General features: G+C 43.2%; 2 protein-coding genes across 2 annotated transcripts; one reads left to right on the plus strand and one right to left on the minus strand.

Annotated features, from left to right (window-relative positions):
* Positions 1-260: 260 nt before the first annotated feature.
* ALDH6A1 (aldehyde dehydrogenase 6 family member A1) lies at positions 261-13,928 on the plus strand. The gene is made up of 12 exons (XM_059819478.1): positions 261-307; positions 573-638; positions 3,549-3,623; positions 5,019-5,180; positions 5,805-5,883; positions 6,448-6,750; positions 7,459-7,580; positions 7,830-8,019; positions 8,672-8,853; positions 11,475-11,654; positions 11,855-11,953; positions 12,387-13,928. Exons 4-12 carry the CDS (start codon positions 5,067-5,069, stop codon positions 12,489-12,491), a joined length of 1,374 nt encoding a protein of 457 aa, XP_059675461.1. The 5' UTR covers positions 261-307; positions 573-638; positions 3,549-3,623; positions 5,019-5,066; the 3' UTR covers positions 12,492-13,928.
* BBOF1 (basal body orientation factor 1) lies at positions 13,213-25,767 on the minus strand. The gene is given in 12 exon segments (XM_059819529.1): positions 13,213-14,599; positions 16,198-16,267; positions 17,537-17,588; positions 17,590-17,641; positions 19,153-19,652; positions 20,065-20,209; positions 20,625-20,695; positions 21,072-21,145; positions 22,126-22,128; positions 22,261-22,408; positions 24,269-24,334; positions 25,534-25,767. Coding segments are annotated over 12 exon segments (1,533 nt in total). The 3' UTR covers positions 13,213-14,481.
* Between the last annotated feature and the right edge of the window lie 77 nt (positions 25,768-25,844).

A 25,844-nucleotide genomic window follows, 5' to 3' on the forward strand; every position in this document is an offset into this window, starting at 1 on the left:
GCTTAGCTCTCGCGGCCAATCCACGGCCCGCCACGGGGGGCGGAGGGGCGGGGGGCGGGGGCGACGGGCTTGCTGACGGCGATTGGCTGCGAGCCGCGCGGGCCCCGCCGGAGGGGGCGCGGAGCGGGCGAGGCCTGTGCGTGGGAGGCCAATGATCGCGCGGGGGCGGTGCCTCGGGCGGGCGGGGGCGGGGCGAGGGGCGCCGTCGGGCGCCGCGGTGCAGCGACCCTCGGCCGGGATGGCGGCGGTGGCAGCGGTGGCGGTGGCGCGCGGCGCCTGGGGCGGGCGGCGGCGCGTAGCGCTGAGGGTGAGGCGGCGGGCCCCGGCCCCGGCCCTGGCCCCGGCCCCGCAGCGGCCCCCGCGGTTCGGGGGGGCCGCGGCGCGGGCGGCGGAGGGGGGTCGCGGCCCACCTGGCCCCGGGGCCCCGTGGGTGGGGCGGTTCCGAGCGGGGAGTAACCGATGGCGCCGCGGCGGGGGGTGGGTGCTAGCCGGACCCGCGGGGCGGGCCGGGGGCCGGGGGCGGTCGGGAGCCCTGAGGAACCGGGCTGGTCTGTGCTTCCCCTCCCGTCCAGCTGCCGCCGAGAGCCGGTGTCCCCTGGATCGCCTCAGCCGCCGCCTCCTTCTCCTCCTCCGCGGTGGTGAGTGCCCGTCCCGCGGAGCGGAGCCGGCGGTCGGGGTGGGCCGCGGGCCGCGGGGGGAGGGCGCGGGAAGGCCCCGGGCGCCGCCGCTGCCCTCCGCAGCCGTCCGAAGACTTCCCTCGGGTCTTCTCTTCTGAGGTCGTTTCTGGCAGCGCGGCGCAGCGCAGCGCAGTTCCCCTCCCCTCCCCGTGGCTCCGGGTTGGTATTTCTGGAACAAACATTTGGGACTGCCCGTGCACGGGGCACCGAGGCCCCCGTGCTCAACAGGAGGGAAGGAAAAGAAGTTCAATGCCAGATTCGTTAGGCTCCCGAGCTAAGAAGTGCCCGCTTGGGCAGCTCACAGAATCACAGAATCACAGAATCACTACGGTTGGAAAAGACCTGTAAGATCATCAAGTCCAACCTGGGGAAAAAAAAAAAAAAGAAAAAAAAAAAAAAAGAAAAAAAACCCCACAAACAACCCACGCAAGCCAACCACCACACAACAACAACAAGGCACAACACACCAAAAACCAACCCACCCAACACCACACAGCACCATGTCCATCAAGCTACATCCCACAACGCCACATCCACACGCTCCTTGAATACCTCCAGGGAGGGTGACTCTACCACCTCCCTGGGCAGCCTATTCCAATGTTTCACTACTCTCTCGGTAAAGAACTTTTTCCTAATATCCAGCCTGAACCTGCCCTGGCGCAACTTGAGGCCATTTCCTCTAGTCCTGTCACTAGTCACTTGGGACCTGTCACTAGTCACTTGGGACCCTCCGCGGGTCGCGGTTTCGCCGCTCAGGGCATCGCCTCACGTTACTTCTTGCAGCGAGCCCTGCGCGGCTCAGCGGGTACACCTAAGGGCGGTGTGTTAGTTCAGCTAATCGCGTCCTGATTTGTTTTCTCCATGTTCCTTAAGTAGCACGCGTTGTGCTATGTATACGTCAGGCAATTTTTTTTTCCGATTTTTAGATTTCTTTTACCATGTGTAATAGCTCTTCAACGAGATTAGCAAAAATGGGTATAGAGTGTATGACTAATAATAATGTGTGAAAAAAGATTATTTGAAGCTGTGTGGACTGGCCTCTTAGCATCTATTTATGGCAGAGAGAGGATCTGATTTCCTTTGGGCCATGTCGAACAACTTTAACTGTTGTAGGGCCTTTTTTCTTCCCATATCCATGGCTGTACACTCTCCAAGTTCTGAACAGCTAAATCATGATTCTCCGAATAGTCTGCTTTACTACAGTCCTTGTTCCCACAGCAGGCTCATTCTCTACAGAAGAAAGGTGGTGATCTTATGGAAAAAGTGCAATCAATCTTAATTCAGCATTTCCCGGCTTGCTTAAAATATTTTTTCTTTGTCTGTGCAATTTTCTAGATACCTCTTTTAGGTAATTTGAAAAAACATAAATTCCATAGCACTGAAGTCCAGTTGGGTCATAAAGCACCAGAGCGTGTAGGTCCACTGCAGATACATGTCACTTGGGCTGATGGAGTGACTGATAGCAGTAGGAGTTTGCCATTCTTTAGACCAGCATTAGAAGACTTTTTCTGACAGTCAGGAAACTCAGTCAAGGGACTCAGATTTCCTTCACTTCCTTCCAGGTTTTAGAGGGGATTTGGTTTCCATAGGCACAGACTTCTGCCTCTCTTTTCCAAGTGTAATTCCAGCTACGTAATCATCTGCAACTTTTTATTTTTGATTCACTCCTTGTGTTACCTCCGAAATCACTAGGTCTTGCTTATCCATTAACAGTCTTACTTCACACTTCTTGTCCTAGCTTTCTCATCTCTGAGCTTTCTCAGCTTGTCCCAGCTCTCCTTGCTGTTCAGTCTTTTCACTTTCATACACTTTTCACTGTCATTACTTGTCCAGCCAACACCATTTATATTCCTGATTGTCTCTCTGATCTCTTTCCCTTCATTCCACCTTGGATAGTATCCCAATCCTCATATCCTTCTCCCACATCCTGATTTCTTCACAGTGTCCCCTGATATATTTGGGTGTATATCCCAGTTCTGTTGATCTGTCCCATTTCTGTTCTTCACACAGCAGATCCATTTCCCCTTCCTCTTATCTGTTCTCCCCAAGCCACTGTTTTGTGGCATGATTAACTGGTTCTTGCTTTCTCCTAGTTCTCTTCTTAACTCCCAATATCAATTCCTAGTTTCTAGTTTCTTAATTTATACAGTCCCAATCTGTTTTGTTGCATGATACAGTTTTGTTGCCTCTCCAGTGCTAGTTACAGCTTCTACCTCTGCTTTTCCTTCTGCCCTATGTTTATCTGAACTCCTTATTCCAAACTTCCCTTTTCTTTCCTCTGCATCTGAGTTGGGAAGTTCTGTTTTCTGTGCTGCCTGCCCGGACAGTCACTGTGAACTCAGCAGATGCAGGTTCCTTGCTCTTAGTTGCAGGACCAAGTGGGGAGCGGGGAAAGTCCGATTTTATGCCTGTAGCTACGAGCTGGAGAGATGAACCTACTTAGTGGCATGATGGGAAGGAAACACACAGTACAGTGTGCACTGGGTACTTGGAATTCTCAGAAGGTGAATTATTAACTGTTTCTTCTGAGCATTTATGAATTGCGTTTTTTCAATTTTCTAACTTAGTAAACATTGGGTGATTAAGTAGATTGAAATAGTTCTGAACATAAGCATAGCAATGTAGTTTTTCTATAACTGCTTTTAGAAAGAATTTGGGCCATTTTGGTGTAAAGTGAGAGAAAAATAGGACAGAGAGCATGAAGAATTTCAGCCTAAGCAGTTAGCTGGGTCTCACTGTAAATACTGGATCTAGACTCTCTAGTGGGCAGCATAGCGGTAAATGATGAAGGCTTGCATGTAGTGAGGCACACTGGTATTTAGGCACCTTGAGGCAAAGATCACTCACTGTCCAGTGTTTTGTCCTCCACAGCCAACAACCAAACTCTTCATTGATGGGAAGTTTGTTGAGTCCAAAACTACTGAATGGATTGATATCCACAACCCGGTAAGTGAAGTGGTCTCAGCTTATATATTAGCGATCACTGTGCAACAAGAGTCTGTGCCTCCGTTCAAGCATTTGGCAACAGGGGAAAGTACATACATTTCTTGAGAAAGGTTTAGACTTGGAGCTTAAGATGGATTTAACACTGTGTAATTGCTTCTCAATTTCCTTTTCACATGAAATGACAGTCTTAGCAAAATGATGACTTCCTTTGTATCCCCTGTGTAGTAAAACCCTGATCTCTGGAAAGGAAGCTTAAACTCTGCTTACATTTTTTTTTTGCTCATAGAAAGGCTCTGTGATCAGTATGTCAAATTTCTGAAGGGTTTCTTTCACCCTGTATGTGAAATCAACTGGGTGTGATTTGTTGCCAGCTGAATGTGAAGTCCTGATAGAGACTGATTTCACTCTCAGACCAAGGTAAAAAAGAAACTGACAGCTGAAGCTCCTCTCCTTTCAGAGAGCTTCTGTCTGTGAGCCACGATATTCACAGTGAATTTAGGGGTTGGATGCTATGCAGTGCAAAATAATTTTAGATTAGTAGCACTTGTACTTGTCTGAGTCCTCCACCAAAGACAAATGGAAATGAGGTTGCACTCAGAATTCTGGCCCTTCTGACCTCCCCTAGTAAGCGTTTGGACAGCAGTTTCTAAAACTTTTCTCTGTAAAACCCTATTTTGATTTGCTTTGTGGAAGTGATCAGGGCAGTGAGTCATGTTCATGAAGCTCATTTGGTCTCTATGTGGCGAATGATGTTCTTGTTTAATTTTCTTTCTCTCGTTTTGAGCAGTTTCTCTCTTAGTGATGTACCTGACGTTTTGGTCATGTCAAAGCAGGTTTAATTTTTAAGAGTGCATTAGAAGGAGATTAAACTGGCAAAGACAAACTTTTAAAGTTAAAATACTGTAGAACTAAGGTTGCTTGTAAAACTCTTACTTTGGCCTAGTGGTCTAGGTAAACTAACATCAGTGCCAATTGGACAGTCATGTACTGCTTTTTCCAAAGGAACCTTGCCTCGTTTAGTGCGCAAGAGGGACAGCACATGAGCCAAGATGATGCAGAGGGAAAAGACCACAGTCCACAGAAACCTTTGCCTTATACTCTCTAGAAGCTTCAAGATAGACAAGTCAATTCAACTCCAACTTGGAAATCAGCACTGCATTTGCAGCTTTCTGGGTGCCTAATTTGAGATGTGTAGAGTGCAGGTTTTCAGAACTATTCCAGTTGTAGCCCAGGACTTTTGTGTGCATCAAGGAGGGAGTCTCTTTTGTGCTTTCCCCGCAGAAGTACTCCTTGTAGAACAAGGATATTAGGTGTGTGGTGTGAAAGGACCGTTGAATGATTGGCAGGGACAGATGGAAAAAGTTGAGTTTTGATGCAGTTTGTTTTTTCTTTCAGGCCACAAATGAAGTGGTTGGCCGTGTACCAAAAGCCACAGCCAGTGAGATGGAGGCAGCTGTGGCTTCTTGCAAAAAGGCTTTTTGGAATTGGTCAGAAACATCTGTTTTGAGTCGCCAGCAAATCTTCCTGCGTTATCAACAACTCATCAAAGACAATCTGGTGAGACATCACAGCTATGTGTGATGGCTGTTGCTGAATGCATTGCAGTTGACTTTAGGAATTAAATTGAGAGGCTTGGGGTTTACAGAGTTCTTGATGAGGCATTGTTGCCATGATTGAGGAGCCAACCGAGACACTGTCATTGAGAGGTGTAGCAAAGCACTTTCCATCAAATGGGGACAGACAGGCAGTGTTTCTTAGGGAATATTATTCTGCATTTGTCCTTTTACCAAAAGATCACAAGAGGAACTTTCAGCTTTGATGGAGAATGTGCCAGTTGATAAAGACAAGTGGGAGAAGTATGTTGCTGTGTCTTTGGATTTCCCTGATTGCTTTTTCGGTGTGTCTGTGGTGTGACACACGAAAGCTGTAGAGTGCAAGCCAACCCACAGTTGTTTTTTCTAAAATGTCACCTGTGTGGCTTATTGGCTTCTTGTCTACAAGGAGCAAATCAGTCAGTGTAGGTTTTTCCAGGTTCTGGTCAGTCTGTTCGTTGTGATGTTCAGCTCTCTGTTAACCTGTCTTATCCCTGCACCCTATTGGTGCAGGCAGTTTTCATGATGCACGCTATTCATGAGCAGCCGCTTTTCTAACGTTCATAAACTTTGTGTTTTCCATTTTCAGAAAGAAATTTCAAAACTCATCACCTTTGAGCAAGGGAAGACCCTGGCTGATGCAGAGGGAGATGTGTTCCGAGGCCTCCGTAAGCTGCTGGCTCCTCTTGTTAAAAAAGGGGCTTTGAGAACCCATAGGAAGGGAGGAGGTGTCCTGAGCAACTGACTGCTCTGGGAGTCTGTACATGTAGCTCCCTTCATAGCCTCCTGCTGAAAGAAAAGGGGCAATTGTAACTCTAACCTGAAAAGTTCCCTTAGATAACGTTTCCTTAAATCACTTCCAAGTTGTTTGATCCTTCTTTTTCCTAGGAGTGACTACAAGTTGCTGTAAAGGGATAAGAACTTCTCACTTGTGCTCAAATGGCTAAGGTTGAGTCCCAGCTGGTACAATAATACTATACCTGTGCTACTTTTACTGGGGCTGTTGTGTCTCTGCTCCTATCACAATGACATATAATGCACTCAAGAGAAAATGCATTCACAATAAGCTCACAGTGCTTGGCAGAGCAAAGGGATTTTCTGGAGCACAATGAGTTTTAAGTTGTGGGAAAAGAGGCTGAAAGAAAGACTTGGGTCAAGGCAGTGGTGAGAAGGGAGTTTGGGGACTAATTGTTAACAGATCATCCAGTGGCACCTTGCCCTTTCTGCTGCAGAGGTGGTTGAACATGCTTGCAGTGTGACATCCCTCATACTGGGAGAGACCATGCCCTCCATCACTAAAGACATGGACACTTATACCTACCGTCTGCCGCTGGGTGTGTGTGCTGGAATTGCACCGTTCAATTTCCCAGCCATGATTCCTCTTTGGATGTTCCCCATGGCTATGGTTTGTGGAAACACCTTCTTGATGAAACCATCTGAGCGTGTACCAGGAGCACTCATGTTCCTTGCCAAGCTGTTTCAGGATGCTGGTGCCCCCGATGGGACCCTGAATATCATCCATGGACAACATGAAGGTAATGATGGCCCTTCTTGGGAGATGGCTGGAGTGTGTAAGTGTTGTGGTGTATGTTCACTGGAGGTGCCGTTTGGAGACTCTGATACTCCTGTTGTTAGATAGATTTGGACAGATGCTTCAGCCCTCTTGGTGGAGGTGAAGGGGGGTGACTGGGAGATTCTCTGCCATCTTGCACCAAATCTTTCAGGAGATACGGTGGGCAAAATTTTGGGGACTGGGGTCAGAGTTCCCAAAGCATTTAAGTGCTCAAATTCTATTTAACAACCTAAGCTCAACTGAAATAAGTAGATAAATCATCTTGGTTTCCCAAGGAAGCCTAAACAAGAATTAAATGCCTCACTGAATATGCAGTGGATGCCAGTATTCTAGCTCCTAACACGATATTTTTTACAGCACACAAGTAGCTTCAGAACACAAGGATACAAATAGACAACAGTAACTTCACTTTGGCATCACTCAGGCACCTTGGGAGACGGCCAAAGCATGAAGAGATGGCAGAGAGCCAGGTGTATGAGGACAGGGGCAGGAGTACACATGCTGAGAAATTAGTGGAGAGTTGCATAGACAGGCAGTGGGGCAACTCAGATGTACGAAACACAGAGGCAAGAATTTTGAAAAGAAGAAAAATAAATAGGTTTAGCACTGGGATGGGAACAGAGGAAGCATTTGTGCACCACAGTTATAATGTATTATTTTCTATTTGAAGCTGTGAATTTCATTTGTGACCATCCGGATATCAGAGCAATCAGCTTTGTGGGATCTAATCAGGCTGGCGAGTACATCTATGAGAGAGGATCCCGGAACGGCAAGAGAGTCCAGGCCAACATGGTAATGCCTCTGAATGGAGCACACTTCAGCACATAGACTGCCTCTGTCTCCTGTGAATGTTAGGAGAGACCACACCACTCAGCAGCAGAAGCTGACTTTGCTACTGATAGTTAAGTGATGAAGCTGCCCTTCTTGCCAGCCTGTTGGTGGCAGAGTCATAGCTACTATATGAAAATACTGCCAGAGAGCTAGAGAAGAAGTGGGCTGGGGTGGTTAATAATGGGAGACTGTGTATGTGTTACATTTCAGGGAGCTAAGAACCATGGTGTGGTGATGCCTGATGCCAATAAAGAGAACACCTTGAACCAGCTGGTTGGAGCTGCTTTTGGAGCAGCTGGCCAACGCTGCATGGCCCTTTCAACAGCAATTCTAGTGGGAGAAGCTCAGAAATGGCTGCCAGAGCTTGTGGACAGAGCCAAAAATCTACGTGTAAATGCAGGTACAGACTGTGATAATTTTTTACGAGGTGCTTCACTTCTGTACAACTGTGGCTTGGAGTTATTGGCACCATACATTTGATGTGTTGGGGTAGGAGCTAGCAGATTGTCTGGATTGGGAAACACAGCCCTAGACTTGGAGTTAGGAATATGTAGGAAGGCTTGGCAGTATGACTGTGATGCAAGGGTTATGGGATTGGTCTTGTTTTAACTGGAGCTTTGAGGTTATGTCCTATGTTTAACTCAAACCTACGATTTATATAGCAACCTCACTTAGAGAGCCTTCCAATTTGTAGTAAGCATGCAATAAAAAGGAAAAATGGAAACAAGTACATTAGAAAAACTAGACTGTTATTAATTCTAGGAGAATTATCTTTTTTTTATGTGCAATAAAGTCCTGCAAAGGGGACAAGTTTCCTTTCTGAGAAGAATCTGTTGTTGAATTTTGGCTTCCTGGTGATCTAAAATTATGCTTATGACTTCTCTTATTTGTTGATTATGAGACTTGCAGGCTATTACCCCTGTTCATTAATGTCTCAAATCTTTGTTCGTGCCTCAGAAACATCAGGATTTTCAGATTTTCAGTTACCTCCATGATGCCTGTGAAGAGGAAGCTGTCAGGGTTAAAAACTTGGCGTCTCTGCCTTTCCACAGGAGACCAGCCTGGAGCAGATCTAGGGCCTCTAATCAGTCCCCAAGCTAAGGAACGGGTTTGCCATCTAATTGAGAAAGGAGTAAAAGAAGGTGCCAGCCTTCTTCTGGATGGACGTAATATCAAAGTGAAGGGCTATGAAAATGGCAATTTTGTCGGGCCAACGATCCTTGCCAATGTCAAGGTAAGATGACCAAAACCAGTGCTTGAGAGTGTATATTGCAGGGTCAATTGAAAAATGTGTTATCCAAATCAGTCAGTAATCGATAATCACCACATAGAAAGCCTATAAATGGCTCAGCCTTCCTTTGCATAATTCCAATGAAGGGCTCATTGTAGTGCTGTTGTGGAGGTGATAAAAGAATTTGCAGTAGTGCAAGATAACTCTGAATGAGGTTAATGATCTTAACTTGAATGGATTGCAGCCGATTAAAGGAAGATATGGGCAGTTTGTACTGTGTTAAATTAAACGTCCGTCGAGCATAGTGTACTATCTGTAGTAATGGCCAGCAGCAGATGCCTAAGGAAGAGTATGACGAACAGCCAAACTTGCAGTTTTCCTTCCTCTGTTATACATTCCTGTAGTTTGCAATTTAAGGACTTGCAGAAACAAAAGTTAAATATTTGTGGAAATCTTGTCAAGAATAATATAGGATAAGGTAGAAAATCTCTTTGTTGTTGAATGTATTCACAACTTTGCTGAGTCAGCTTCTCAATATAATGCATGGTGTGCAACAGATGGACACTACTATGGGGGAATATTCTTTACCAGGTACACATCCACGTGAGTTTTCATACCTGAATTTATACTTCTGTGTTTATGCAATTAGTTGGTATGATTTCCTTAATATTTAAGTATTTAACTCCTCATGGGCCTTTTGGTGAGTGATTCCATGATAGCAAACAAATCTTGATAATTCTGCTATTGTACTTCGTAATCTTAGGATTTTATTGGTTTTATGCTATTATATAATTCAGGCTTTTCATAGAATCATGGAATCATTTAGGTTGGAAAAGACCTTTAAGATCAAACGTAAGTCCAAACGTTAACCTGACACTGCTAAGTCCACCACTAAACCATGTCCCTAAGCATCTCATCCACACGACTTTTAAATGCCTCCGGGGATGGTGACAACCACCTCCCTGGGCAGCCCATTCCAATGTCTGACAACCCTTTCAGTGAAGAATTTTTTCCTAATATCCAATGTAAATCTCCCCTGGCACAGCTTGAGGCCATTTCCTCTTGTTCTATCACGTGTCATTTGGGAGAAGAGACCAGCACCCAACTCGCTACAATCTCCTTTCAGGTAGTTGTAGAGAGTGATAAGGTCTCCCCTCAGCCTCTTCCAGGCTAAACAACCCCAGCTCTCTCAGCCGGTCCTTGTAAGACGTGCTCCAGACCCTTCACCAGCTTTGTTGCCCTTCACTGGACACGCTCCAGCACCTCAATGTCCTTCTTGTAGTGAGGGACCCAAAACTGAACACAGTATTTGAGGGGCGGCCTCACCAGTGCCAAGTACAGGGGGACAATCACTTCCCTGCTCCTGCTGGCCACACTAGTTCTGATACAAGCCAGGATGCTGTTGGCCTTCTTGGCCACCTGGGCACACTGCTGGCTCATATTCAGCCGGCTGTCGACCAACACCCCCAGGTCCTTTTCCACCAGGCAGCTTTCCAACCACTCGTCCCCAAGCCTGTAGCATTGCATGGGGTTGTTGTGGCCAAAGTGCAGGACCCGGCACTTGGCCTTGTTGCACCTCATACAATTGGCCTCAGCCCATCGATGCAGCCTGTCCAGATCCCTCTGCAGAGCCTTCCTACCCTCGAGCAGATCAACACTCCCGCCCAACTTGGTGTTGTCTGCAAACTTGCTGAGGGAGCACTCAATCCCCTCATCCAGATCATCGATAAAGATATTAAACAAGACCGGTCCCAAAACTGAGCCCTGGGGAACACCACTTGTCACCGGCCACCAACTGGATTTAACTCCATTCACCACAACTCTGCCATCCAGCCAGTTTTTTACCCAGCGAAGAGTACACCCATCCAAGCCATAAGCAGTCAGTTTCTCCAGGAGAATGCTGTGGGAAACGGTGTCAAAGGCTTTACTAAAGTCTAGGTAGACTCCATCTCAGAAATTTCTTGCCTTATTTTCATTAAACATCTTAAAATACTACACTTTCCTGTGATGTGTCATAAATATTGCTAGGTATTTAAAAGTAAAAGTTTCACTGAGATTTTGTGATTCTTAGTTTTCTTATACAGGGGTAATAATACAGTAAGCTGTGTAAAACTTTACAACTTGTCGAATGAATGTTTTGTGGTTTGCTGTGTTAGCGATTAGTGATAAAAGTACTCTCCAACTGGTGTTTTTGTATTTGTCAGATATTGCTCATTATCAGACATAAATCCTGGACACTGAGTTGGAAAGGATAGCAGGTTCTAGTCACTTTGTCAACAAGAACTGAAGTAAACTATCCTCAATTAATCCTGCTCTTAATCCGCCTTGGTCAGAGTAGACCTGTAAGTGAGGTTAGGCAGGCAGTAAATGCAGAAAACGTTCTGGAGATGAAAAGTGATACCCTCTTTAGCAGGCTGGATAGATGGCAGAGCATGGGAAATGGTGAAAGGCAAGGAAGACTGAAGGATGGCCTGTGGCAGTGCAATATGATGGGTGATCCTGGGAATATTCTGAGCGTTAGCGGCATGTATGTTTATTGTATTCTATTTACTAGGATATTTTTATTATATCCTGTTTATTATATCCTATATACAAGCTGCTTTTTCCGCTCTTTGTCTTGGCAGCCAAACATGACTTGCTACAAGGAGGAAATCTTTGGGCCCGTCTTAGTGGTTCTGGAAGCAGACACTTTGGATGATGCCATTGAGATGGTGAACAATAACCCCTATGGAAATGGAACTGCAATCTTCACCACCAATGGAGCCACAGCTCGGAAATATTCTCACTTAGTAGATGTGGGGCAGGTACGTTCAAGCTAGAATTGTTGCTATTAGTACTCACCATTTACAGTGGGGTAGCCATCCAGCTGTAGTGACTAATCATTGACTACTCGGCCAACAGTACCCAGCCTCAGATTTAAGGAAGCAAAATGTGGTAGCTTTTGGCTAGTGCTCTGCAATGTGCTACTTCTTGTGATTAATATGGCAGCTTTCATTTGGTTTAGGTGGGTGTCAACGTTCCAATCCCAGTACCTCTGCCCATGTTCTCTTTCACCGGCTCTCGTGCTTCTTTCAGAGGAGACACCAATTTCTATGGCAAGCAGGTAACTTAATGATTCAGAGTACTCTGTTGGGTTGAATTGTGATAAATCACTTTATAATGGCAACGGGGAGATGGTCATTAGACCTCATTAGTAAGGATACTTTGAAGCCATCTCAACCAGGGAACTGAAGACCAGCCAGTGATCACAGACACCATAATGCATGTTACCATAGCCAATTCCTTTTTTTTTCTTAAATATGAAAAAGCAAGTCTTTTTTTAGGAGATTTGAGGATGGAGCAAGAACTAAGTAGGAAGCTTTCTCACAGAACCAGAATCTTTGGGGAACTGGTGAAAGTAACAGGCTGACAGGAATTGTTCCCACAGATGAAATCCCAACCCTCTGTAAATAAAGCAAAAACTGTTTGATACACCACTGGTGCAGACCTGAAGAATTCACAAAGCCAAACATCTGATCTTTGTGTCTCTCCTCTAGGGAGTGCAGTTCTACACACAGCTGAAAACTATTATTTCTCAATGGAAAGAGGAAGATGCCACCGTTACCAAGCCTGCTGTGGTTATGCCAACTATGGGAAACTAAATCAGCCTTTGCAGATGCTGTTCCTGGTGCCCTTCTCCTTCTATGCTGCACTTTCCAGCTTTGTCCTGACTATCATCATTTCCTTGGGAATGAATAGAAAGCTCCATTTTCTCAAGGACCTCTGTTTCTGTGCAGATCAGGCAGGCTCATGTAATGCACAGCCTGGGTTTTCTGTTGCTGTCAGTGTTTTTGCCTAGCTGAAGTCAATTTTTTTTCCTACAACCTACCACAGATGAAACAACCTTATCTAATTGAAAGAGCAGACCATGAGATTGGTCTTAATTTGTGGTTTTTTCCAGACCCTCTGAACTTGAACATCACTCTGGTGTCCACTTCAATATCTTTAGCCTTAGTGACTCACTCCTGGCTACAACTTGTAGCAGTTGTGTTTACCTCTTTATCTTACATGTTAAGATTTTGAGTTCACCTTACTCAAAAATGAGTACTCATTTTGAGTGACATAACTGGGACACCTTGGGTGCCTCATAGAAGTGACTTTACATACAATGAAGACAGCAAGTTTGGGAGTTGAAAATGTCAGTCTTTCATCTGTTGAGCAGTTTCCAAAACACTTGGGAAACAGCTTTTTAAGAATTTTTCAGGAAAGCGTATTTGATTGCTTGTCTGAGGATGAAAGAAATTCCTGTATGGTACAGTGACCTTCACTGTGCCTCTGACAGCTTGAAAACTTCTGTTGCTGTTGTGCATGTGACTTGTATTCTCCAGCTTGCCGTCAGTTCTGTTATACCTGAAAGTTGTTTGGTGCCTTTTTACTGTGCTAACAGATTTGTGCCTACAGGTGCTGTAACATAATGAAACTGTGGAAGCAGAAACATAAGCATGTGTATGTATCTTCGCATCACAGCATCATGTGGTCTGTGTGGAAAGGAGAGTATGTAGATGGGTCAGCAGGAAGAAAGAACACGTTTTTTAATCACAAAGCAGCCAGACCCGTTTTGTTGGTTTCTTTTCCTGACTATAGCTGTATTTCTTGTGTTGATTGATTGACTCCTTGTCACATTTGCTCAAACACAGTCATGTTCTCTAGGGACTGCAGGTCCCATTACTAGAGAAGGATAAGACTTGGTATACCCTGTTTTTAAGAATCTGTGCATTTGGAGCTAGAGAGGCTATATTTTTATTCCTGGTTCCTGGAAGATGATGCAGCCATGAGGGATCTGCAGGAACTCATTCAAGCACCCACGGAAAATAGTATTATTATAATGATTGTAACCATTACTTGTTCTAATTAAACAACCTGAATGTGAACACTTTGTATCCTGCCTTCTGGTAAAGATGCCTTGTAACTGACAGTTACATATTAGTGCAATTGCTGTGCATTCACTAATGTTTGTATCTTGTTTTTTTCCTCTGCTATACCTTAGAGGGAAATTCTCACCTTGCAATTTGATTAAGAATTAAAAACATGCTAATACATTTCTGCAGAATATGACTGTTCCTTGGTAAGACATTATATAGGTGTGATGTTGACTTTATTCCCCTCTTTACAGAGGTTTGTCTGTGACTCCTGTAACCCATGTATACATCTTCCTTTTACAGTATTTCAAGGACGTCTGTACCAATATCCTCATAAAGCATTTCAAGGAATGCCTTGTTTCTGTTTCCACATACACATCATTTGATCACAAAAACTCTTAAGCTTCAGGTAAATGACTTTATTACAAACTTAAAATATATCTTCATCAAATTATAGCAACACATATACACAGAGTTCTAACCACTAGTCCAAATCCTAGTGCTTTGTATAGGGTCATCCAAGCTCCTGGCTTGGGAAGGAAAAAAATCTTTACATGAAGAAGGAGGAAAATAACTATATTTCAGATGGATTTCAAACGCGTAGTCAAAGCAGCAGTGCAGCAGACAGGGGATTTAGAATTTGCAGCTTTGCTCACAAGATAACTTCCAAAATTAAAAGTGCAAATGAATTGGTGATTGCTGTGCTGTTGTTCATGCAAAGTGTCCAGCTGCCTTACTCTGTCTGTGGTCTTAACATCTGAATATGCAGAAGGATTACTGCAGAAGATGATGAACCTGATAATTTGGCCTGCTGTGTAATGAATATTAGGTTGGGAGAAGTATTTTCTGTGCTGCAAAGGTAAAACATTATAGGTAAATCACCATTAAGACATTGGTATTCATTCATGCACCCTGGAAAGGAATACTAATTGTAACAGCTTCTAATATTGTCTACAGTAATTCGCTTTCAAAATGCCTTAATTTTTCTTCCTAACCAGTATTGCTATTCTGACTTTTCTGTTGTCCTATTAAAACCCATTAAATCTTTTCTTTAGAAATTCTAAAATCCAGCTTCTGTAACAAAAGCAGTCTTTATGATCAAGCTTACCTGCTCCCTGAAGAATTGCAGGAGTATCCCTGCACTTTCACCAGACCTGTTCTAGATCCTTTGTGTAATCTTTTCATTTGTGTGCAAACATCTTCTGATTATCTGCATTTCCAACAGCATTTTTTAAACAGATGGCTTTAAATAATTGAAATACAAATCTTGTATCTGCCTTTTTTAGTTAATGAAATGCCCTTTTAGATCAAGCTGCAGATCCTGACTGATCATGATGTACCTGCCTCATCTCACTGCTGTTACTGCTTTCCACCCACCTGTTTATTCTCCTTTTTATTTCAACATTCACTATAAAAAATTAAGCTAAAGAATATATCTTCTATATTATACAAAAGTATAATCTAAGTATAAAGTATCCCATACTAAGTTTCTTTAGACTCTATTAGAATACAATTTTATAGTCAACCTTTGTCTCCTGTTAAAAATTGTTTCTTGCCTAGAAGGCACTGCAGTCTAGATTCTCAAAGCTATTTGGTACTCTTAGGTCCAAAAAAATATGTTAAAATAGTTTAATCACCTTTGAGAATTGGGCTCTGTGACTTCCACTTCTGTTTTTTTCCCTGTCTGTGCAAAAAAAGGCTACAACTCACTTCCACTCCTGTTTCTGGAAGTGGTGGTCTGCCTCTCCAAAGGAGGTGTCTCTCATCTTCCCATATAAATCCCTCCAGGACTCCTGCTTAGGAACTTCATCTGGTCATTTGATGTCTGAGTATTACATTTTGTTTTGTGTGCTTGACTGCCTCGTATCTGACATGATGGCATGCCAGAACCCCTCCCTACTTACTCCTCCAGAGTAAGTTTATATTGCTTGTATTGGAGTGTTATAATTGGCTATATAGTTGTATTTGAGTCTGTATCTGGAAATCAGGCATATGGATCTTCCTGGTCCATTCCCTCTAAGTGATTCTATACTGAATGCAACATCAGCTTAATAGATTTTGTCTTTTAATCAAAACTCGCTGTGCTAGCTGAAAATGTGTCTCCTTGTATGATCATGGCCTTTCACAAGAGAATCCTCCAAAAATAATAAAGCTGCATTTCAATAAGAGAAGGCTTTAAGGGGGCATGAGATCAATTTTTTTCATGAGAACTGAGTCTAAATGCCTGGTACTAAAAGATCAACATGACCAATATTTCAAAATAAATAAAAAAATCCTCTCTCTTGTCACACATACATACATTTCTTTGTGTATAGACACACTAATACAGATCTTCAGACAAACCAAAGTATTCTAAAGTGGGAGGGATGACAGAGAGACAATTCCATGCATTTATATATAACCAGGATTGAGAAAATGTTAGATAGTGTGATATAATTTAGTATCTTACCCAATTTTGCTTTCTTCTTTAGTATCGTCAGGACCTGAAGCTGAAGTAGCCAAAACACTGGTGTATTTCCCGTGAGGAAGACACAAGAGCAAAGTAATCCTCATCTAATGGTGATTTACGCTCAACCAGGTTTCTAATCCCACACCAAACTTGTTCTCTAAAATAAACAGCAAGCATGAAATGCCATGGCACCTGAGCTATTGCAGTACACTCCAAAATCAGCACTATGAATCAAACATGGGTTCAGTTTGGAATTCTGTATTTTGTGGCAAAATCATTACAATTAAAAGGGAATGAGGAGAAACAAACAAAAAAAAGTTCTTTTAAAAAACTGGGTTTAATCATAAGTCAACTTAAAGTGAAGTGTTTGTATTCCATTCCTCAAGCTTTCATACTCTACAGCTTTACGTGTACTCTTATATGTTGGCAAATACTGATAAAAGGATTTAAATCCATGCATAAATTGGAACGATAAAAGCTGATGGATGTATCATTTAATTACACATTTCTTACTTCCACTGTAATAACCTTAACAAAATTTGCTAAAATTCCATTAATATAACTTTTGCTAACAAAATTTTAATTTTTAAAAAATTAAATAAACTCTTTTAACACAAAGGAGCTGATATTCCACCCTAAGCATTAGGCCTCCCCAAACTACATTAAAAATCATAGCGTTTTAAGTTTCTATTTGGGCCCTCTTATGCCCCAGTTCACAGCTTATTATATATTTAATGCTGTTTGAACTTTGAATTTCTGGTGTAAGCCATATTTTAGGTATCTCTAAAGTCATGCTCCCAAATGTCTTATGCAAACAGCAATGAGCCATAGGGTAAGTACACTTCTAATAATCTGGTTGTGGATATTTGTACTTTTTAATACTGGGCAGATTGCTTTACAGTACTCTTATTAAAAGGAAATACATGTGGGGAGTGCTACTGTCACAATATACATTGTTTGGTAAAGATAGATGGGGATTCATTAATGACTGAACGAAATTAATCCCACTGCACTGAGCAAAGTTAATCCTCCTCGCTTCTCCTCTCTTCCTTAACACTACCAAAATTTACTTCCACTTGTTTTCCTTTTGATATTACACACAAAGATCTAACAGTATAGTCTGCTGCATGTCCAAAATTAGTATATAGTATATCAACTTTTTCAAAAGGCTAAATCACCTTTTTCAAAAGGTTAAAGTATCTCACACCAAGCCACACAGTTAGCTAGATTCTTATGTTAGATTCAGAGTTTCTTGGAATCCCCTGACCTGGAGTTACGAGCCCAGCTCCTGTAACAGGGAAAGTTCAGCATTCACCTACTCAAGAAACAGAATATTACCATGGATTTCTGCCATTCATTTTGGCAAAAAGCAATCATGGAACACGTTTTTTTTTGTTCTCATGTCAACTCACTGATATCCACTTTTTCAAACTGTTTTTTTTCCCTGAAAAACAGAGGAAAGAGTAATGTATTAGAAGAAAATTTCAAAGGCTTATCTCTGATGGATGCTGTATGTGTAAAACAGGTTTTGGTAATGTGTATGTGTAAAACAGGCTCTGCATTGCTCTTGTTCAGCTATTCATAGCATATAAATTCAAAAAATAGATCTGAGCACGCAGCGCTGTCTTTTCAACTTCTAAATCTATAGCTCTCTAAACTAAGTAGAACAAATCCAATGATTTATCTTACACGTGTAGTGGTTATAAATACTGAGAGGGGGAGGGTTAATACTAACATGTATTAGTTTCAAGTACATTGTCCTTCCCCTGCTTCTCCTGTTCGTACATAAAAGGGTCAATATGTATAACCAATTTTCATTCTCAGTTCCAGTCTCCCCCTTCTCTTGCTTCAAGGACAAGCTTCCTTAGACCTCAGTAACTATTTTCACCTCTGATTTTTCATGAAGTGTTTCTGCTGTATCACTTTTGAGATAAGATAACCTGAACTGAACAAAGCATTCCAACTGATTGTGTGTTGCCAAGTTATTTAATAGCCAATGCACACTAAGCAAACATTTTATTTGGGAGTAGGATAATTTTGATGTCTCACCAAGGATGTATGCAAGCTTCATCTATGGGGAAAGACCTTAACTCTGTGGCTTGAAATCCAAGTGCGTGGACACTGCTGCAGTTTGTAGGCACAGATTTCTAGCAGGAGGTTGGAGACCTGTAATCCTGGCCACTGCAGCATGTGTAGCCCTAATTTAAACTAAGCTATATCTTAATACAAATTCTGAGATACTCACACTTATAAATCCGAGATTTTGTTTTATTCACTATATAATGTAATCCTGTCAATCAGTACTGTACTGCATATGATCTTATTTTTGATATGTCAGTGACTTTCATGTAATGGCTTAATTTTTAGATCATTATGAAGCTTGAGGAAAACAGCCTTTGAACGCACAAGGCAAAGCAAGGCCTTCTAACATATAGAAGAACAGTTGTAAAAAGACTGGATTTGCCATCTACTGGATGTTTCTGTTAAAATGATCAGCAACATAGTAAAGAGCTGTTAGCATCTTAACTGTAATTTTTAGGTTTCAGTGTTGTTAACTCACTGAAGTGAGTAAAAAGCAAAAGAGCAATGCCAGAAGAGCAATGCCTATAAAACCAAAAATATTAGAGAAGCAACAATAATTATTAAAAGGAAACTGCAGAAGCACATCTATACTGGAAGTTCTATATCAAATTCCACAGCACATGGCAGAATATGCAAAGAACTCTTTTGAGCTTATCTTTAATTTAATTCATAGAAATAATGACCAAAAAGTGATAGCCTAGTTGAAATTAGGTACCCACCAAGTCATTACTAGCAGATAGGATATTATACCTTATACAGTTTTTCTCACTACAGAGGCCTCCACAAGCATTCCAAATCTAGACCGTATTATCACACAAAGGTGTTTTTCAGATGTGCTAGGAAGATACACACTAGGTTTTGATGTTTCAATACCAATGGCATTTCTCTGCTTCCTCTAGGTCTCTGTATACACTGTTTGTACTATTTATGTTGCTTTTGAATGTTTTGATTTTGGGAAATTCTTCCTTCCCTGCACATGCCTCCATCATTTTTCTGTAATAGGCAGTTTGGGCCTTTTTCTTATCGTGCTTTCTACTGGATATGATCTCCTGCTTCACATGTTCCAGAGCATCTAGGAAGAACCTTTCTACCTCAGTCCTCTCATTTAAGATATTCCGGGCTAGTTTCTTCACTCGGTTCATCTCCTGATCCTTCATTTCTAGTAGTTGCTGCATTTTCTTGATCTCCACCGTGCTTGCCTGGTTTTCTATCAGCACTTGATGCTGTGTTTTCTGAGACTCTCTCACAGATTCTCTGGTCATGCGACATAAGGCCCTCTCCAGCTTTTCCACTTCACACTGCAGATCTCCAATCTGTGCTTTCTGGCGATTTATCTGTAGTATCTTTTTTCAAATCAAATCCTCATTGGTTTCCTAAAAGATGAGAAGAAATTATTTGGGCTTTTATTTCATTTGACCAAATCTGGAGGGTTTTTTTTTCCCCCCAGCACTGATAACGTAGTTAAACATGCTGGCACCTTCACACTGGAGAGTGAATAATTCTCTGGCGTCAGGTTTTTGTTTACAAGAGAAGCCAGATAAAGAAGGCTTGGTATGTAGTACACATTACAGAGAGACTTATTCTTAATGGGCTAGCATAGGAAATCCTTCCTTCTTTCTCCTCTGTAATTAAGATTGAAGAAGAGCTCTTCTTCAGACAACTCCAAATTTAGTAACTGTGGAGGCGTCTGACTGGGGAGGGGTTAGTCTCAGTAAATTTACACCTGTATCCAGATGCACCCCTTCCTGGAGGAGAATGAAACAGAATTAAAAACAGAGCAGAAACCTTCTCCTGTAACAGAAGAGTTTTGTCCTCTTCTAACTTCTGTTTGATTTTCAGCAATTCCATTGTCTCTTTCAGCTGGTAAGCAAATGCGCCGTGAAAACAAACATTCTTCTTCAATATCTCTCTCCCAGTGCTGTTCAGCGGCCTGGACAGAGGGAAACAAAATCCAAGAGCATTAATCAAACCTTTCTTGCTTTTTTTATATTAAAATCAATTATTTCAGTGTCCTAATTTCAGAGCTAAGCTGCAAAATTCTTACAGGTCTGTACCAAGTTTTCATAGCTTTGCTTCTAGTCCTGCATCTGGAGTGGGAGAATGAAGAAAACTGCAGTACCATTGTGATAATATTACCTCCAGTTCTCCCCTGGAACCAGCATGAGTCTTACAGTTTAAATGTAAGTGGTGACATCATCTTGACATTTGACATATAAAAACAGCCTAGGTCATCACTGATTTTGCCCTTCAAAGCCCATGTAGTAACATGGGCAACGTGTTATTTAGAACACAGTGCCGAAATGGTTTTGTAAAGTAGAAAACAGGAAATGCCAAGTGTTTCTTACAAAACAGCCTCACACGGGGCAGTCTCTGCCATCATTATTTGCTTTTTCTCAACATCTTCTTCCAGTCCTTTCTGAAAGGGATAAAAGCCTGTTTAAATTTTGCATGAGACCTGTGGCACCAAAGCTAAAACCTGAAACAGTGTAAATTATAAAATCACACCCCCAGTTTTCAGCTCACCCAACTTCTTGCTAGAGAAAGAATGAACCCCCAAGGGCACTGAAGTTCCTGATGAAAGTGGAGAATACGGCCTTTCTGGGATCCTGACATCCCATGTTTTTTCTTGGAAAGCTGCACCTAGCCTCCAATTCATTCATCATACTTGTATTGACGCGAGAAATTGTAACATGCTCAGTAAAGAACTGTCAAAACTATATAAACTGGAGTAGTCAGTGGGAGAAATAATTTCATTCTAATAAAAGTTTCTTTAATTGCCTGTCAGTCTTTACCTTTTCTTCAAAAAACCTCGTCTCCAATCTCACAACCACTTCCTGATGTCTCCTGTTTGAACTCTCCATACTCTCTTTTAATTATGATAAAAAATTGAATTTCTTTAATAATGGCATTTTATTTCAGCGATGTAACTAAAAGTGTGGATGTAGTCTTCAAGAAGGAATTTGGTAGTCTTTCCTGGCACTACCCACAGTCTTCATCAAATTTTTACACCATCTATAAAATGCACTTAGCCTTCTGACTTGTATTATTGCTTTGCTTCCCCTCCGTAGTTCACCTGTGCCCATATTTTCACATCCCTGACAGTCATTCACACACACCCTGTCACTCTGTTTAATGCTCAGTTTTAGAAATCTGCTTTGTCTATTCATTCAGTCATCAAGATCAGTCAAAGTCCAATGCCTCAAGCGTTTTTTGAAAAATGCCTGACTAACTTGCATTTAATATCTTAGCTTAAAAGCAGCTATATATTAATAATCTAAATGCTGTTGACCAATCATTTGTCTCCATGGAAAGCATTTGGTGTTGTTTCTACACCCCTTCTTGTGGCTGAAAAAAATGCCAGTAGAGCTGAGTCAGCAAGGCGCTTGAATTGCTCGAGGCACTTTTTTCATGTCATCAGTCAGCTGGAATACTTTTTTATCCCAGGCTGAAATGTTTTACAGCCAATACTACTATTTAATACTTGTATTATAGCTCTAAAGTATCTCTGATTAGGTCATGTGCTGTATAAGTGCTTAGTGAAAGGCAGTCCCTAGTTTTATATTTTAAATGGCTTAAGTGGTTGAAAAGACGATACGATACTAGCATTCACATCCTAACAGAGCTGACTAGTGAGAAATCAGACTTATACTGCTTATAGTCAATTGCTAGCTCCTCCATACATATCTTTGAAGTGTGTACTAGATGCTCTACTCCATCCACATATATGTTTGTATGATTCCACGTTACTATGTAAAAATCCAGAAACAACCCTACAGCACTGAACCATTACAGAAGTGAGTTCTGGCTACAGAACTTGCATTTTATCAACCTAGTGCTTTTCCTCACTCTCTGTAAACTGCCAAGAAAACAATCCAGTAAATTGGCAATGTCTGTTCTCCTCCACTCCCAAACTCTATGCTGCCATGCAGACAGAAAAGTTGTTTTTTAAATAAATATTGCAAACGTGTATTTATGACAAACTTACGTCTTCCAGCTGTTTCTCCATAGCTGCTTTCTCCCTGTGGAACTCCTTTATTAATTTCAGTTCTAATAGAATTTGGCCAATTTCTCCAACTTTTTTCTGAAATTTCTTTTCCAGTTATTTTATTTGTTGGGCATAATAGTCTGCCTGCAAATCAGAAATTCTCAATAAGAAGAAAGCAAAATGAGAGAAACCAATCATGAAATATTGTAACATCAAACACAGAGCACACAGAACTGAATGTCTGAAATTATACCAAGCTGCAGTGTTTTAAAAAACACAAGGAATTCATCATTAGAAGAAATGCTGCAAACTCAGCAGAAGCTACCCTCCAGTTAAGTAACAAGTCTAGAAGTGAATAGTAAGTTTAAAGCAACATCCATAATATCATTGTATTGGGTTTGGGTGGCAAGGTTTTGGTAGCAGGGGGGCTACAGGGGTGGCTTCTGTGAGACGCTCCTAGAAGCTTCCCCTATGTCCAACAGAGCCAATGCCAGCTGGCTCCAAAACAGACCCGCCGCTGGCCAAGGCCGAGCCAATCAGTGACAGTGGTAGCACCTCTGCGATAGACTATTTAAGAAAGGGGAAAAACAACTGTGCAACTGCAGCCGGAGAGAGGAGTGAGAATATGTGAGAGAAACCCCTCTGCAGACACCAAGGTCAGTGAAGAAGGAGGGGGAGGAGGTGCTCCAGGTGCCAGAGCAGAGATTCCCCTGCAGCCCGTGGTGCAGACCATGGTGAGGCAGGCTGTGCCCCTGCAGCCCATGGAGGTTAATGGTGGAGCAGATATCCACCTGCAGCCCGTGAGGGACCCCACACTGGAGCAGGTGGATGCACCTGAAGGAGGCTGTGACCCTGTGGGAAGCCTGTGCTGGAGAAGGCTCCTGGCAGGACCTGTGGCCCTAAGGAGAGAGGAGCCCATGCTGGAGCAGGTTTGCTGGCAGGACTTGTGACCCCACAGGGGACCCACACTGGAGCAGTCTGTTCCTGAAGGACTGCACCTTGGGGAAGGGACCCACGCTGGAGCAGTTCATGAAGAACTGCAGCCTGTGGGAGGGGCTCCATGCTGGAGAGGGGAAGAACACGAGGAGGAAGGAGCAGCAGAGGCAACTGTGATGAACTGACTGCAATCCCCATTCCTGGTCCCTCTGCACCACTCAGGGGGAGGAGGTAGAGAAATCAGGAGTGAAGTTGAGCCCAGGAAGAAGAGGCAGGTAGGGGGAAGATGTTTTAAGATTTGGTTTTATTTCTCGTTATCCTACTCTGATTTGATTGGTAATAAATTAAATTTCCCTGAGTCGACTCTGTTTTGCCCGACAGTAATTGCTGAGTGATCTCCCTGTCCGTATCTTGACCCACAAGCCTTTTGTCATATTTTTTTCTCCCCCTGTCCAGCTGAGGAGGTAGAGTGATAGAGCAATAAAGTGGCTTGGTGGTGGGCACCTGGTGTCCAGCCAAAGTTGACCCAGCACATCTATAATCTAGAGACTTTTCTGCTCTTTATAATCTGAGGGTGAGAGGAAGTTCCTTGTGGAGCCTACTTGATGGGAGATAACTCTCTTAAAGTGCAGATGACCACAGTTCTGTGTTTCTTATTGAAGCCAGATTAAAAAATAATATTTTTTTCAGTTCTTTTTAAGAATTCTTGGTTCAACAGTAATGAATGAAGGAGAACTGTAAAAGAATTCAAAGCAGTTATTTTTTATCTCAGTAAAAACAGAACATGTTTTTGCTGTGCCTCTGGCCTCACCGTTACCGAGCTGGTTCCTAATACTATTTCAGATGCTGTAAAATATTCCTACTATCTGAAATAATACTACAGAGTCATGGGATAACTCCCATGTCACCATTGGGTTTTTTTCAAGTTCTTTCTTCATACAATATTTTAGCATCGAAACCTGTAACAGTTAATTGCCCTCACTTGTTCCTCATACTAAAATCAGAACGACTTTTCAGCCTGCTCAGAAGATCCCACTGCTCTGAGGACAAAGAGAAAAGTTCATTCACCATCTGCTTCTTCTCTTCTTGCGCTTGCTGTTTCAGATCAATCAGGTCCTGCTTCAGTTTCTCAATCTGTGAAAAGGGAAATCAAGAAACAATAACTGTGAGGGGGGAAAAAAGTATCTTTGCTGTGTTCTTCTCTTCAAATTTAATTATAAGATACAGAAAGAGGGGAAAGGTCCCTCATTTGCAGCATTCAGGTCAATTAAACCATGCTTAAAACTGTTTGACTTGTGTTAAGCATAGAAAATAATATAACTGTAAACTATAAAAAGCCACATATATTAGATACAAACAGATCTGTGACTCTACTGAAGAATTAAACTATGTGGACAGAGGGTTTTCTTCCTTACTGTTTTGGATAGTGGTGTAGTGTTAGAGAAGCAGTTTAGAAAAGGAGAAAAAAGACAGATACAGAAAAAAACAGGCAGCTGGGAAAAGGTCTGAGAAAGATTTTCTATACTGGACAGGCTAAAAGAAAACAGTGGGATGTTAACAAGAAAATTGTCTCCTACCATTTGACCTCACCAATGTTCTGGGGATCAGAGTTTGTATCATCTTATTCAATAAACAGGATGTTAATTTAATTTTAGTTTCCATTTTCAGTTTCTTTTTCTAACTGAAAATGGGGTTTGCTTGGTACTTGAGTTTAGAAAAGTAGGAATAGGACTAACGTGCCATAATCTGCAATAGAGGAAACGGAAACTACAGTGTAGGGCTTCTTTTTCTTCGTTGTACTCTGAGTAGAGTTTGGCTCCATTTTCTCTAAAACCTTATCCAGGTAGCTAAAACCAGCGGATCCCCCCGTAGCTTTCTCTCTTTCCAAGCTCAACAAACGCTTCAGCCTCTTCTTGTACATCATGTGCTGAAGCCCCCGACCATTTCGGTGCCCCTCCCCTGAATTCGTTCCGGTATATTGCTCTCTCCCTTGTGCTGAGGGGGAGCAGAACTGGAGGCGGTGTTCCCGTGTGAGGGAGCAGGTCCCAGGCAGGGAGGGCACCACGGGCAAGGGCTCCCCCTCGCAGCCCGGCCCGCCAAGAGCCTCCCCGCCGCAAGGGCGCACTGCTGCCTCACGCTCACCAGGCCCCCCGCACGGCTGCCTGTCACGGCGGCGGGACGGGCGCTGGTTGCAGGGAGGTAACGCCCTCTCGCCTGCGCCCGTCTTTGGCCACAGGCACGAAACACGTTATGTGTTTTGCTACAGGTGGCTGCACAGCGGGAAGCTGTACCTGGAGGCCGGGGGAGAGGGGCCTGCCCGGCTGCGCGCACACCTCCTCCGCCCTCTCCTGGCCTTGCTTCGTGAGGAAGGCCGTCACGGCCGCCGCCTCCCTGTCCGCGTCCTGCTGCCGCCACAGCAGCTCCGCCTTGCTCCCGGCCAGCCGGCGGGTGGCTTCGCGGTACTCGGCCCGGGACGCCTCGGTCACCGCCAGCCGAGCCTCCCATAGCGCCGCGTCGACCTCGTCCCGGTTCTCCTCAGACACCCGGGCCGCCTGCCCCGCTGCCATCGGCCTGCGGGAGCGGGAGGAGCCGCTGCGGCACAGCGACGGACGCCCGCCCGCCGTGACCCTCGCCGCCGCCGCGT

The sequence above is a fragment of the Gavia stellata genome, chromosome 7 (assembly GCF_030936135.1).
Source record: "Gavia stellata isolate bGavSte3 chromosome 7, bGavSte3.hap2, whole genome shotgun sequence".
In the NCBI taxonomy this organism is placed as follows: domain Eukaryota; kingdom Metazoa; phylum Chordata; class Aves; order Gaviiformes; family Gaviidae; genus Gavia; species Gavia stellata.